This window comes from Thermobia domestica, chromosome 18 (genome assembly GCF_964235325.1).
Source record: "Thermobia domestica chromosome 18, izTheDome1.hap1.1, whole genome shotgun sequence".
In the NCBI taxonomy this organism is placed as follows: domain Eukaryota; kingdom Metazoa; phylum Arthropoda; class Insecta; order Zygentoma; family Lepismatidae; genus Thermobia; species Thermobia domestica.
In genome coordinates this window covers 43,610,774-43,625,293 of record NC_137471.1, presented here as the reverse complement: position 1 = coordinate 43,625,293, position 14,520 = coordinate 43,610,774, and the positions used below count along the sequence as shown (strand labels likewise).

The 14,520-nt window shown below is 35.6% G+C and overlaps 1 protein-coding gene across 8 annotated transcripts in view; it reads left to right on the top strand.

Annotated features, from left to right (window-relative positions):
* Nucleotides 1-14,520, top strand: part of LOC145675464 (uncharacterized) — a 209,781-nt gene that overhangs the window by 143,168 nt on the left and 52,093 nt on the right. For all 8 annotated transcript variants that reach the window (XM_081745895.1, XM_081745901.1, XM_081745899.1 and 5 more), the window contains 3 exons: nt 84-265; nt 8,856-9,021; nt 13,076-13,329. In XM_081745895.1, the coding sequence (XP_081602021.1) occupies nt 84-265; nt 8,856-9,021; nt 13,076-13,329 (602 nt within the window). The remainder of the gene's footprint in view (nt 1-83; nt 266-8,855; nt 9,022-13,075; nt 13,330-14,520) is intronic.

The window sequence follows — 14,520 nt, the reverse complement described above, 5'->3', positions numbered from 1 at the left end:
CAAAAGTAACAACGAATTAAAGATAACTGTGTAAGAAATAGTTATAATTTATTTACCTGTAATATCTATTATTGCTTATATAGGTGAAACCACTGCAGCCATTGAAACAAAGAAGAATGAAGCAGTACCTGTGAATGTTCCTTTGTGGAGTATTATCGAAAAGATGTTGAAATTAAGAGTAAACCTTATCTCTGTGATAATAGATTTAAAAGGACTTTTCTTGGCTCATCTTTCACGCTATGGTACAACTCATCCGATCACAGACGTAAGTATACTTTAGTTTCAAGTCCCATTGAGTGAATTAGCAATTTTCAACGTAGGAGCCGTGACCCATAGGCAGATAGTGACAGGGTGTTTATGTGGGTTGCGAAATCCTCTTTTTTTCTTTTTTTTCATTCATTCATTCAAATTAATAAATTTGGAATATTATGAGTTTTCGAATGTGAAAGAGAACTTTTCTCGTTAATTCATGTATTAAAAAAAAAAAAAAAAAAAAAAAGCAAATACAGTAAAACATGTCTTTAGCGGAATCGAACAGGACTTGTAAAAAATTCCGTTAAAGATAGGTTTCCGGTTAACGAAGATAGAACTATAAAAAAAGTGCGTACATATAATTGACATACTGAGATAAAATAACATGCTGTACGTACCGTAGTCAATTTACAGTATCTTTTCTACTGCGAATTAATGCACGGAAAACTTAAATTGAACAGAAAATAGTACTGTACACCCTTTAGCTTAATTTTACCGATAGTCAAGAAGGGTCTTCTGTACATATCGCTGCTCGTCTGTCCAACTTTCCATAGAGACTTTAGCCTGAGAAACCACACTAAGCATACCAGTGTCATTTCAACGAAAGGCAAACATTGCGGTTCATTTAAGCTTTTGACAGAAACTTTAAAAGTTTTTAGCCAACACTCATCTTCGAACGCCATATTTCACTTCTTTCTCCACCTCATCTTCTTTCAGATTTTCCGTTTAATTCTCGATCAAAGCACGTATATCTGTTGCGTCTGCTTCGATTTACACATTAAATTTTTCTTTGCTAAAAATTATATATCGAACCTCTCATAGGATATCTAAAAACTTCTAAATGCTGCACTCCGAAACTTGAAATTTTCCGTTGAGAGATTTATTTTGATTTCCGTTGTCCGCGTAATACAGGTTTCGTTTAATGAAGGGAATTTCAAACAATTTTCGCCAGTAAATTTATGGGATCGTAAAATAGTTCCGTTTAACACAGATTTCCGTTTAATAAAGGGTTCGTTGAAGACAGGTTATATATATATATATATATATATATATATATATATATATATATATATATATATATATATGTGTGTGTGTGTGTGTGTGTGTGTGTGTGTGTCAGGGTTTGCCCAAGTGGGCCCAGCCCGAAAAAACCCACCGGGTTTTTTCGGGTTGGACCCACCTGAAAAAACCCATCTTAAAACCCACCTGGGTTTTTGACTTTTTTGTTAGTGTATTATTGGTACAACTAAGGTGATCACATTGAAAGTTATTTTTATCAGATTTTAAACTTTCTTTGGGCGAATTATATGCTTTCATGTTAAGATAGACAACAATATTCATCATAAGACCTTTATAAAGCTCTAAATACACTGAATGAATAAATAAATAAATAAATAAATAAACAAAAACCCTCACCTTAGCTTTGAGATAATTGTAGAACAAATTAATGTGTGGATTATGCTTATAGCCTATTTGAAGTAAAGTAAGTGATTGTATATTTTAGAAAATACTTTCCGTGAATAGTGTTTCCTGACTCGGCGCCGCCGAGGGACGTTATCCCTTATACGTTGACGGGTTTAAGGTCATAGGTGCCGGTACTAACAGTAAATATGTAAATACATTAGTAAAACTATTAGTATTATTTCTTACCTTTGATGGTAACAAAAGTATTCAGTAAAATTTGGTTTTCCAACAACAGCAGTTAAGTTAGTCATTTGTTGCTAGCCTTCAAATAAGCATTCTGTAGAATCAACACTAGCAATAACGTAAAAATTCTTGTCAAAATTAAGAAGCTTAATGCTCGGAGCTCCGGAGACTACGTAACGCTTACTATTTCAAGTGCTGCATTCAAACTTCAGTATTAATGGAAGTTTCGATGTACAGTAAAGCAAGCTGCATTTTCAGGGAAAACACGTCGTGAAAGAAGTGTTCGGGAAATTCCCGCAATTGAACCCACAAAGCATCGAAAGTGAATACGTCAACAATAAAACTATTTATTTTACGCTGGAGGATATTTCATTTCATTTTAGACATTTTGAAACATGTACTTTATAAAATATGAATTATAGGCATATCTTTGTTAATTGTTTTAAATTAATTTTTGGAAAAGAACGGTCTTGCAACAAGTGCTCGGGTAATTCCCAAATTGAATGCACAAAGCATCGAAAGTGAACTTCCACAATAAGACCATTTATTTTACGTTGAAAAATATTTAAGACATTTTGATGAATTATATCTTTGTTTTAAATTAATATAGCTATTTGGTATTCATATTTGGCGAACGTCACTGAGGCTCCTAGTATGACTCGATCTACATTTGTTCGTTTGTCTGCCTTTACCCCACAGTGTTCAACTTTGGTCTTTTAAATTTTCAGGATACAAACCAGAGACACTCTAAATTTTCTGTTTAGATTTTGGCAGCATACCAACGTAAAATTACAAAATGGCGTGCTATTTTTTTTAAAAAAATAGCTGATATCCACTGACGAAAATCCCGGGGGGATGATGGGGACATATTCCCTACAATCTTGGAACTGTCCCCCTCAATAATCCGATTGTAAATGTGTCGTTTAGGAAGAAATGTGATGATTTATGTCCAACTGTCACAAAGGAAAGTGAGATGAAATTGATACCTCTCAGAAGAAGCCTCAAATCTGACCGCCTCCCAATGTTGAAGACAACTCTGCTTCCCTACCCATGTTGTCCCGGAGTCCCACACAGGGGACATAACATATGACGATGACGATATTATTATTGCTTTACAACTTTAAAATCAGACGGCAACATTGAAAACTGTTTACAGGGAATGATCATATTTGGATCATCCCTTGTAAACAGTTTTCAATGTTGCCAGTCGGATTTTAAAGTTATAAAGCAATAATAATGTCGTCATATTTTATGTCCCCTGTGGAGGACGCCGGGACCGACATGGGTAATCCTCCTCAGCATTGTTTTTCGCCTTCATAAATATTTTGTACATCGCATATATATATATACCGTCTTACCTGTCCCCCCCCCCCCCCCCCCCCAATGTTGAAGACAAATTTGTGCCGCTGCTGATATCCACGCTACAAAGCACAATTTTAGGTCTTTGAAATTGAAATTTTCAAAGTAGAAGCACGAGAGACTAAATTAACTGTATATATTTTGGCGGCATAAAATTTCAAAATGGCGGCCATTTTTCAAAATAGCGGGTATCCATGCTACAAGGTGCAACTTTCGGACTTTTTAAGTTGATATTTTGAGGGTAAAAGCACAAGAATTCTAAATTTGCTGTATAGATTATTTCGGCGATCCAATATAAAATTTCAAAATGGCGGCAATTTTTTCAAAACAGCAGTGTGTTGAAAGTTGTTGCTGGTTGTGACAATGACACTCATGAAATGTAAATCATATTTTAACATTTTTACCCCAAACAGATTGAAATATTTCGAAAAAACCCAATTAAACCCGAAAAAACCCAATAAAACCCGAAAATACCCGAAAAAACCCACATGGGCCCAGGTGGGTTGGGTTTTTTCAAAAATACCCGGGTTTTTTCAAACCCTGGTGTGTGTGTGTGTGTATGTGTGTGTGTGTGTGTGTGTGTGTGTGTCGGGTCAGAGAGTCAGATTTATAACTTAAAGATACCAGTAACAGTTCAAGACTAGCGTTATATGTTCACTTACAATGTAAAAAATGAATATGATAAGTAAAATCCCGGTGAGGGTGGGGGTCGACTATAATTTGTTACGACAACAATTGTGGTTTGTAAAAACAAATTTTTGTATATCATTCGTCATCGTCTTTATGAATTTACAGTAAGAGTATAAGTAGTTGGTACCTTCCAATCAACAGGATTTTTACGATAAATACGACCAAACAAACTACCATAACAATATAAATATAAAAAGGCAGCTTATAAATAATGTTATTGAGTATGTAATGGCTACGTCAGCAATGAGGATTCTCGTCAAGCACAAGAATTTATGCAACACATCAAGAATATATATACAAAGTAAAGGCTCATATTAAGGTCACTTTCCAACATATCTCTCAACACTTGGCACAAGTTTCAAAATACCCTGTCCGTTCGTGTGTTTTAGTCTTTTGGAAATATAGCCATTTGCACACAACCGATTGGATTTCGTCGTCAAAATTCAAACGTCGTCATACACTGTACCATCGGAAATGTTGAACATGTTCGACAATGTTCAAAGATGGGTGGATTCGCTGGTCTTTACGAATTGCGTGACATTCTGTTCGCTTGATGCTGTTATTGATATCCGGCACATGACAAATCCGCAATGTTCACACGGCCCTCTGTAAAGGATTTGCACTACCTGGAAATGTTGCTACGATCTATACAGTCTTCCCTATACACCTATACACGCAAACAATTTCCCGGTGAATTCCACGTGGGTTCTGACGTCCCTCTTCCAAGAAAGAAAAAAAAAATACATCTCTCTACTCTTCACAAATAGACGACTGTAACACACACGCCATCTTTCACGTTTCAGGTCAGCATTATATAGCGTGGAAAAATGGTTGTATTCTTTGTTGATCTGTCCTCGTCTTAAAATATTGCAGGAAGACGTAACACTTTTAAGCCGGAAGATACGAGGTGCACGCTGAAAGCTTTTAAATACTAAAATTCAGACATCGTTGCCGTGCTGAAACATATTACATTTAAAGGCGTATGCCCTTTAGTGGTGAAAGATGTAACAGTAAGGCTGCAAATTTTTTTCTTTGAAATTTAAGGGGATGGAAGTATAAGTTAATTTGAGCGTGTCTGTCGCAACAATGGAGTTTAAGCTACCAGATTTATGATTTTCATGCTGTTACCTTTTACGATGTTAAGTATGGCTTAACGCAAGAGCAGTGCCATGATTGTTTAGAAAAGTGTTTCGGGGACTCTGGCCGTTTAGGCGCAATCGTTTTTAATTGTTAAACGAAATTTAAATGCGACCAACAAAGCCTGACAAATGGGCATCGCTCTGGGTGCCCTAGCACGGCAGTTATAGATGAAAATGTCGCAGCAGTAAGAAATTTTGTGAAAGAGAATCACCATAATACATTGAGGTCAACCTTGAAGATTGGTTCAGTTGCAATCCAGTCCATAATAACAGATTATCTCGGCCTTTCCATGCGTTGCAGTCACTGGGTCGCACGTGTGCTTACACCCGAAGAAAGAGAGAAAGAAAGAAAGAAAAGAAAAAAAAAAGGTTGGAGTAGTGCCGCTATATGTTTAAAAGATCTTTCCCAGGGGCAAAGTAAAGACGTTTATATTTATTGTCATAGGTGACGAAACATGGATTTACAACTATGACTGATGGTCTGCCACTCGCTAACTGCACAAGACTCAAACCCTATTTGTTGTTCGAAGCCTACGTTCGGCCATGTCCTATATAGCGTTGCTCTTATCATAGTGCACATGTTCACTAACGTCGTGCAGCAGCAAATTAAATAGTCTAGCGTTTCTCAAACTGTGGTCCTCAAGGTCAGGTCAGTCTTTGTACATTGAACATTAGTCAAAAAGGACAAAAATATGAAATTCAAGTGAATTGCTTACTGTACACTATAATTGAGAATCTCAAACAGTATAGATTATACAACTTAGTAGGATAAAGATTATATAAATTCTAATAACTTATGTATTAAAATTAATGGTGGGTACAAAATCCGGTTTTTCGGTTTTCTACAAAACCGATTCAGTTTCGTCCAAAACTTGTTCTATTTCTGACCAGAAATAACATGCGTCTAGAACACATATGAAAGAAGTTCAAAAATATGTGTAAATTGTCATTAAAAGGAAGTGCAAACCGAAACCAATATGTTTAAAAACAAAACTGTTTTTGTTGTAAACGGATCCGGTTTTCGGAGAACAACGAAACTCTACTCTGGTGAGAAACTGAACCGGGTTTTCGAGAAAACTGATTCCAGTTTCGGTGAAAAGAGCGAACTGATTTTTGGAGAAAACTGAAACCGGTGTCGGTGAAAAACACGAAAAACGTAACCGGTTTTGGAGAAAACAGAAATTTCGGTTTTTCTAGAAACCGGTTTCCGGTTTTTATAAAAAGTGTTTTGCCCATCCCTAATTAACATATCTGCAATAGCCTTGCATTATTTGCATAAAGACTGATATTTTTTTCTATTAATACCAATATTTAAAAAAAATAGTTAATACTATTTGAAAATAATAAGAATATTGCTATTATCAAACGCTAAAATTGATATGGTCTGTCTAATAAAAATTGTTTCCACTTGCATTATGACTGAGAAACGCTAAACTAGTCCATTGGGCTCGTGACTACCTACACATGCGCATGAATCTTTTTTTCCCTTGACTGATGTATTTCTGTTAGGAGGATCAGACATCCCGTTTTTAACGAGATTTTTTTCTTTTTACAGAAAGTTATCCAGTATTCTGAGAGAAAAAAATGGAAACAGAACAGCTAATTGATCCTTAAAATAAGTGTCCCGTTTTAGATTGTAATTACATAGTATGATCGTAATTTCTTCTATGGACTTCCACAATTTTTTCAAAGAAAGATCAATCCTTATGTAAGAAACTTAATTATAAATAAAAGATGATATTCAAGATACAATAGATACCCCTAATCCTGTTTCCTGTTAAATTTTAACCCTCCGATACCCATGATATTTTTGAACTCCGGATTCCCAATAGGGGTAAAAGTGTACCCCAGTACAAATCTTTGCAGTTAGAAACATCCTTATTTGTGGCATCGATAATATTGGTATATGTTGGGTAGTGCTTTGTTTGGTTGTGTTGGTTTTGTTAGTGTAGGTTAAGTTTATATAGGTTAGGTTAGCGAAATGGATATTTGTTTATACCTTATAGAACTATTAATTTTGTAATATTTTTGTGGTAGGAAAGGTGGCAATATTGGAATATGAATGCAATATTGCAACGATATATTACAATAGCCTCTAATATTACCTGTTCTTTATTTCGTTGAACAAAAATCAAACAATAAAATACTGGAAACAATATGATAACATAGATAGTCAAGTTAGGTTCAAATGTACTCCAGTGTAGTTGTAGAAACACATACGTAAGCAAATTAACATTACGACGTAATTGTTATTGATGAAATAAGTTTCCTTACAGTCCGACCCACAATGTAAAGAACACTAGTCAACCTCAGATGTCCGTGACAAAAAATATACAGTAAAACTTATGCATGGAGTACATTTGAACCCTGCCCCCCCCCCCCCCCCCGAGTATCCAGAGGTTAAAAGGTAATAGAAATTAAAATTGGAATAAGGTGAAGTTTTTTTGAAAAACGAGACTTTTTTTTTCTCACTGACACCCAAAAACAACGTAAAAATGACTATACCTAGGTGAAATAGTCACATGATTCCACTTTGCTGAGTGTTTCGTTTCTTTATATTCTAAATCTAGTTAGCTTATATAGGGTGCGGCACGTAAAACCGGTCCGTCGTAATATTCTGGTATATTGTGTTTTTGGCAACACTTAAATAATCTACCTTCCTACCAAGAGATGGCGTGTCGAGGTCGGGTCGACTTACGTGACCTGCAGCAGTCACGTGCAGCCGCAGCCAGTGAAACTTGTCGAAACCAGTTTAGAAAAAGGCCTCGTTGTGTTAAGCCGGGTGAGTGTCATTGTGTGATAATGTCGTATAATCAGCAAAGGCTTGTGGCCTCCTCGGTCACCAGACTTGTCCACGTGTGACTTTTACTTATGGGGACTGTTAAAGGGAAGAGTATACGAAACAAATCCACACACAATTGAAGAACTCAAGACCAGGATCCAGGATGTCACCAATAGCATTACAACACAAGAACTGACAAGGGTATATATGAATCTCCTCAATCGTGCTCACATGTGTGTTGAAGTGGGCGGAGGACACTTTCAGCACCTACTGTGAAGGTGAGTAGTCATATTCAATACATTACATTTCATTTATGTGTTGTAGTTAATCATATTCAATACATTACATTTCATTTTATGTGTTCACTTTACGGGCCGGTTTTACGTGCCGCACCCTGTATTATATTTACAGTTGATCGATACTTTCTTCACAGACCATGTATTATTTTTCCATAGCTCTGCAACAGAAAAAGAAAGAAAGGGATCTTGTGTGCCCTCTCTACTAAAACAGGGTTCCTATTGGTCAGGAAAGTCAGAGAAAATGTAGCAAGTCAGGGAAGTTCAAGGAAAAAGACGAGAAATCAGGGAAATCTTATACAATATAAGTTTTCTAACATTAATTGTATATCAATTTCGCTTAGCCAACCATTATAATGGACGTTGTTCAGATTTTTATGGAAGGTAAGTGGAATGTACATATGAGCAGTTGATTACTATTTGTCTCTATAGAATAAATGTTCTCATATATGAATATTCACCGTTGTATATGTCAACGTCATCCGACACCTGTCATGAAAGTCAGGGAATTTCCTACCAAAGGTCAGGGAGAATTCAGGGAAATAGATTTCTCCAAATAAGTAGGAATTCTGTAAAAAAAATTGTTCTTGTGTTCTCTGTATAATTATCACTGCAAAATGCTCATGTGTCTAATTTACTTAAAAATATTGAAGTACATGTTTTGAAAACACCAAACCGTTCTCATTCTAGGTTTCTTTGGAAATATTTGACATGTGGTTAAACGTATTGGCGGAGTATCCCTTTAGCAAACGGAACTGGGAGAAGGAATATAGAAAATTCATGTATCATTTCCTTGACAATATCAGAGAACATGTAGTGAAATACGCTGAGACTTTACGTGATCATTGTTTTGAAGGTGAGTATTTAGTTAGAACAAAGGAATTTCAACGTTAGTACATAAAAATTACTATAATCAAAGGAATCTTAAATTACTATTTGGAATACATATACAGGGTGTAACATAAATGTATTTTCACAGGTATAATTCCACTTGATTATATTATTCCTGTAATATTGAACATTTCCATTCACTTTCTCGTAGTGAGCCATTGGAGGGACTCGACATTTGAATACCCTGTATCTCGGAAACGAAGCACCATCGGACACATGTTAATAGGAACATTTTACTTATTTGGATGTCCGCAATCACCTCGTCACTTTTCGTCATGCATTTATAGTCACACCCTGTATATCAACTAAAAGTATTTATTTCCCAAACTACGAGTGATTCATCGTCAAAATGTAGAGAAAAGATGTGAAACAACACAATAGAACAGCCGAAAAGTGTCCAGTCATGTGTTAGTACCTGCCATTTTGTATATTTGTAAAATACGTTTCCCTGTCTTTCTATACGAGTTCTTTTATTACAATAATGTTTAGAAACAGAAAATCGACATTACTCTCAACAAGCAAAGGGTACGATATCAGGACTCGAGTTGCGCAATAAGAGTTATATATCCTTAAAGAGTATCACGTAGTTAATTACCAAGTTATTAGCTGCAATCCACCAATAAGGGAAAAGTGATAGGACTTCAAAGGTAACATGGGGTCTATGGCAAACACAAGAAAGAAATCCCCATCTCTCCGTTTCTTCCATCTCTCCTAATTATTTGGGAAGATGAGATAGCGATTCAAATGACAGTTGATGTGGAGAGTAGAAAGGATCGAATGATCCAGCAAAAGCAGTTCATACAATGTACACATCCTGCAATGGTCATTGACTCGTAGTGATGATATAATTCAGTGGTAAGGGAATCGAAGCAGTACTGAATGGGTAGCTGGAATGCTTCATGTTCGATATCCAGGTATCCCGGTTTGTAGAAAGCAAATCGAGCCATGTTGTGGAACAGGGGAGCACAGAACTGATACGGCGTAAACGATTGGAGATTCAAGAACCTGTCACGGTGCTAGATGTTCGTTTCCTGGGAAAGTACGATTGTGTCAGTGACAAAGTTTACAAAGTTGTTGTAAGGACGTAAAAAAGTACACGTCCAGGGGCTGCACTAGTCCTGTGCATTCAGTCGGAATCAGTTTATTCGTAAATGTGACATTCGCAGCCATCTAGTTGCTGCCTGTGGCGCCCTCTTCTGGGGTTTGCAATAGACTCCGATCCCATGTTACATTTGAAGTCCCATCACTTTTGCCCTATTGGTGGACTGCAGCTAATACTTGGTAATTAACTAACTACGTGATGCTCTTTAAAAATACATAACTTATTTCGCAATTCGAGTGCTGATATCGCGACCTTGTGCTGACGTTGTGCTAATAGAAAAATTGTATTGGGATGGCAACACTGCTTTTCTGGTGACATCCCCTATAGTGCCCAATGAAGGTTTCTCGCACTATCTATCTTTTCGCGGAAACCTAAAATAATTTCGCCATTACAAGGATAAAAGGTTAACCCTGAGTTCATTGGAATACTGAAGTATACCCCACTCTGCCTTACCACCACCAAAATGCGATTAGAAGCCGCCTTTGCACACATACTACACTGCACTAAGTTGCTATTGATCTGTATGATAATAAAATAAATAGGTAATAGTCAGGAGCGTCATTTCAGACTTTGCTTGGGGGGGTCAAGACCCCTTGATATCAGTTAAATTTCGCGTTTTTCACTGATTTACTACTATTTTATTGATAAAAAATATATAAATCTCGAACTCAGGGGGGCAATTGCCCCTCCCTGCCCTCCCTAAATGACGCCCCTGGTAATAGTTACTGACATAAATAAAAATGGTAACTTAAACAATTACACACGTATAAAGTATACACACGTATAGTTGGAAACACTGTAATTAGAAACCTAGTAGTAATAAAGAATAAAAATATATGATTCTTAGACATCCCAAATTCATATCAGATAAGATAAATTATTTTTCGTGAGAAATAATGACCATTAAGTTGTCAGCCTTAGAGTCCTCCCCCTCCCTCATTGGTATTTCATGTAACTCAAAAATACCTTGGTGTTCCTAGGGTTGATATCTTACCAACAGCTCACGCTCTAGCTGGATGTGACACTACAAACAAAGTTGGCACCAAGCATTCTGCTGTTACCACTGCAAAGAACATGGCATAGTATCTGACTGAATTCGGCAAAGAAGAATTGTCAGAAATTATGATAATGTCTGCAGAAACCTTTCTAGTGCAGATGATCGTGTAAACTGTCATCAATTTATAAATATAGAATTCACCAGTATCATCGCATAAAGCGTCTGGATTTTTCCAAATTACCGCCAACCTCATCTTTGATACATCCTCACATCAGAAGAGCTACAAGTGGTACCACATACTTGACGAAACCCCAGCACGTGACCCATCTCAATATGGCTACACAGACAATGATGTCGAATAAATCCCAGAAATGACACTTGGAACTCTTCCTATCAACTTCCATTCCCCTGCACTTGCAAAAAATGCGCAAGAAACACATCTTGTAAGTGTCGCATTAATGCCATGCCTTGTTGTCAGTTTTGCAGTTGTGAAAGCAGCAATTGTGAAAATCCGTTCACGTAATTTTGATGTTATCGAGTCACGTCTATTTTTATAAATCACATGTATGTGCTACTATTCGTGTAAAAATGTATATATTCTACACTAAATAACACCTCAATATCACTTTATTTGTTTATCGATTTGAATTATATTCCAACTTGCTCGTTTGTATTGTGCCTTGAAAGAAAAATGGAAATAAGGTCTTTGTTTGTACATTCAGCGTAATCAGTATTTGCAGCGATGGGAGAGGAGACAATTCATACAATTAAAAAATAATAAACAAATATCAGTATATATTTGTAACTTCAAAATGGTAATAAGCGAGAACGTAATTTAAGTATCTTTTTAGAATTTTTTTTTCGCGTAAGTAAATAAGATTTATATTTAGAACTTAGATAACGAAGGTATAAAAAATGTAGGTTATATAGCTACAAAAAGAACTAGTTAATACTGGCTTTACTAAATACAGTACAACTCCTTTTACTAAATGAAATAAAGTCTCTGAGAAATTACAGTGAGTTACATGTAATTACATACAGTAAAATAAAATAAAATTTAGCATGCACTTTTACGTTATATATCAGCATTTAACTTTGCGCGCAATTTTGCGACAAAGATAGATTTTAGGCAAAAGTGTCGCGCCGGCGGGAGGGTGGAACAGAGAGCTACATACTCCACCTTTTTCCTCTGAAATATTTACTTACCTCTTTATCATATGGATATTTGTATGGCCCAAATATTTGTAAGATACTTTAGGAAATAGTGCCCCCCCCCCTAAATTTTTGATCACGCTACACCACTGGACAAAAGTTTAAAATAGTGAATTTGCTCAAAATTTAATTCTGAACTACTTTTGTAGAAGGCTATTCTCAAAAAACTCAACCATTTTAAAGATATTCAGATTTCTGATATAAGGCAATTTTTCGGAGACCTTTGACCTTGGCGGCCATATTGCCAAAAAATTCATGATTTTCTAAACATGAGATCAAGCGACAAATCATCCACTAGCACCATTATACAAAGTCCAGTGATAATTTGCTCTGAACCTTTTCGATGCATCAGGACCTATGAGTGGCTCCCGCACCAAGTTATATTGGCACCAGCTTTTCGCGTCCCCATAATTTGTCCTTGATCAAAGTCAGTCACTTCAACTGTTTGCACATGACGGACGTTGGACCAGTTCATTCCATGACGTTCCTAATGCGATGGTCGTTCAGTGTTGGTGTTCGTAACGCGATGCGTTATCTTTTGAGGGTATTTCGTAGAGACATTGTGTTATATACGTATTAACAACCTGCGATATTTAAATTAATGAAATAAAATCCTAACACATGTGCATTTAATACTGTTATTATTATTATTATTATTATTATTATTTGTTTCTATTTTATTATTTAATTATTTTATTTTTATTATAGCGTGGCAGATATCGCCTTTCTGTACTGATTTTTCCATTGATACCCCTTGTGGTAGTATTCAACATGCGGAGCAACTAATTACTGCTTTTACCAGTTTCTTTCTATATGGTGTATTTATTCACAATTTGTTCGATTTGGATTGCAAGAAGATAATGACGGGAAAAGACTTCCCTGTAGTAATTCCAAACAATGATTATCCAAGAAACTGGAGTGGAAGGATAATATATGGAAGGCAAGAAACCGTGGATCTCATTGTAAGTATAATAATATTTTCCGGGTAGAAGTTCAGAAGTATTTAATGTATTTGGAAATTTTGAGCACATACAGGGTGGATCATTTATCTTGATACACCCTTGTAACATTTGAACTAATAGATAGAGAACTTTAAAATTTCATACCATGAAAACATCGACGGAAACAGTGTTTGACATACTCTGCAATAGAACCAGTAACTCTCATGCCATAATAAAGTAAGCATATTTTCAAATTCCACTGTCAAATTATTACTAGAGACCGGATGTTTAGGCATTAAGAAAATAGGCAGGCAAATAGGCACTTATAATTTAAAACATAGGTAGTAAAATAGGCACTAAACATAACTCATAACAATGAAATTAAACGCTCAATACAATTCAAAAATAAATTAAAGTCATAGATAACGTTCAAAGACTATAAAAACATACCTGTTTGTTAGTATCTTCTTTTACTGCTTATATAAAAAACGAAGCTTGACATGTATTTCATGTATATTTGGTAAATACATTCTATACGGCATTTTATCACTACACTTAAGTCCAAATTTTATACACTTTTATCAGTACACACAGGAGTCCAAAGTTTTACAGCACTTCATTAGTACACTTAACAGTCCAAAGTTTTACAGCACTTTATCAGTACACATACCAGTCCAAAGTTTTACGGCATCTTGCCACTACAAACAACACTTATATTTCGCGGAAGAGGCAAAATACTATCTTGAAATACTAAATTATATATTTTTCCCCAATAAAGTCTTATTGTGAAGAAAATGCATAGAATAAGCAACATTAGGCACTAAAGCAATTAGTTAGGCAGAAGGGGGGAAATAGGCAAAATAAAATTGGCTTTAATTGAAACTATATAAATTTAAAACGTTATTTTTGACCATATCTTTAATATTAAAGAATAGGAATTTTACCTAACATCCGGTCTCGAGTTATTACATAATTCAAATCTACCTGTCAATCCGAAATTTACGATACCATATCCGTAGTTTAATCTTGCAAACTAAGGACTCAAACAGTATAACAAACATATATAAAAAAAATTAAAAAAAAAAAAAAAAAGTTTTGAAGGCTCTGACAGCAACAATAACGAAAGTGAGATGGATTGTTCAATGAGCATCCAAAGTACTTTTGTGTCGAATACTACACTCACCATATGACATATTTTGAAAAAGAATAAAA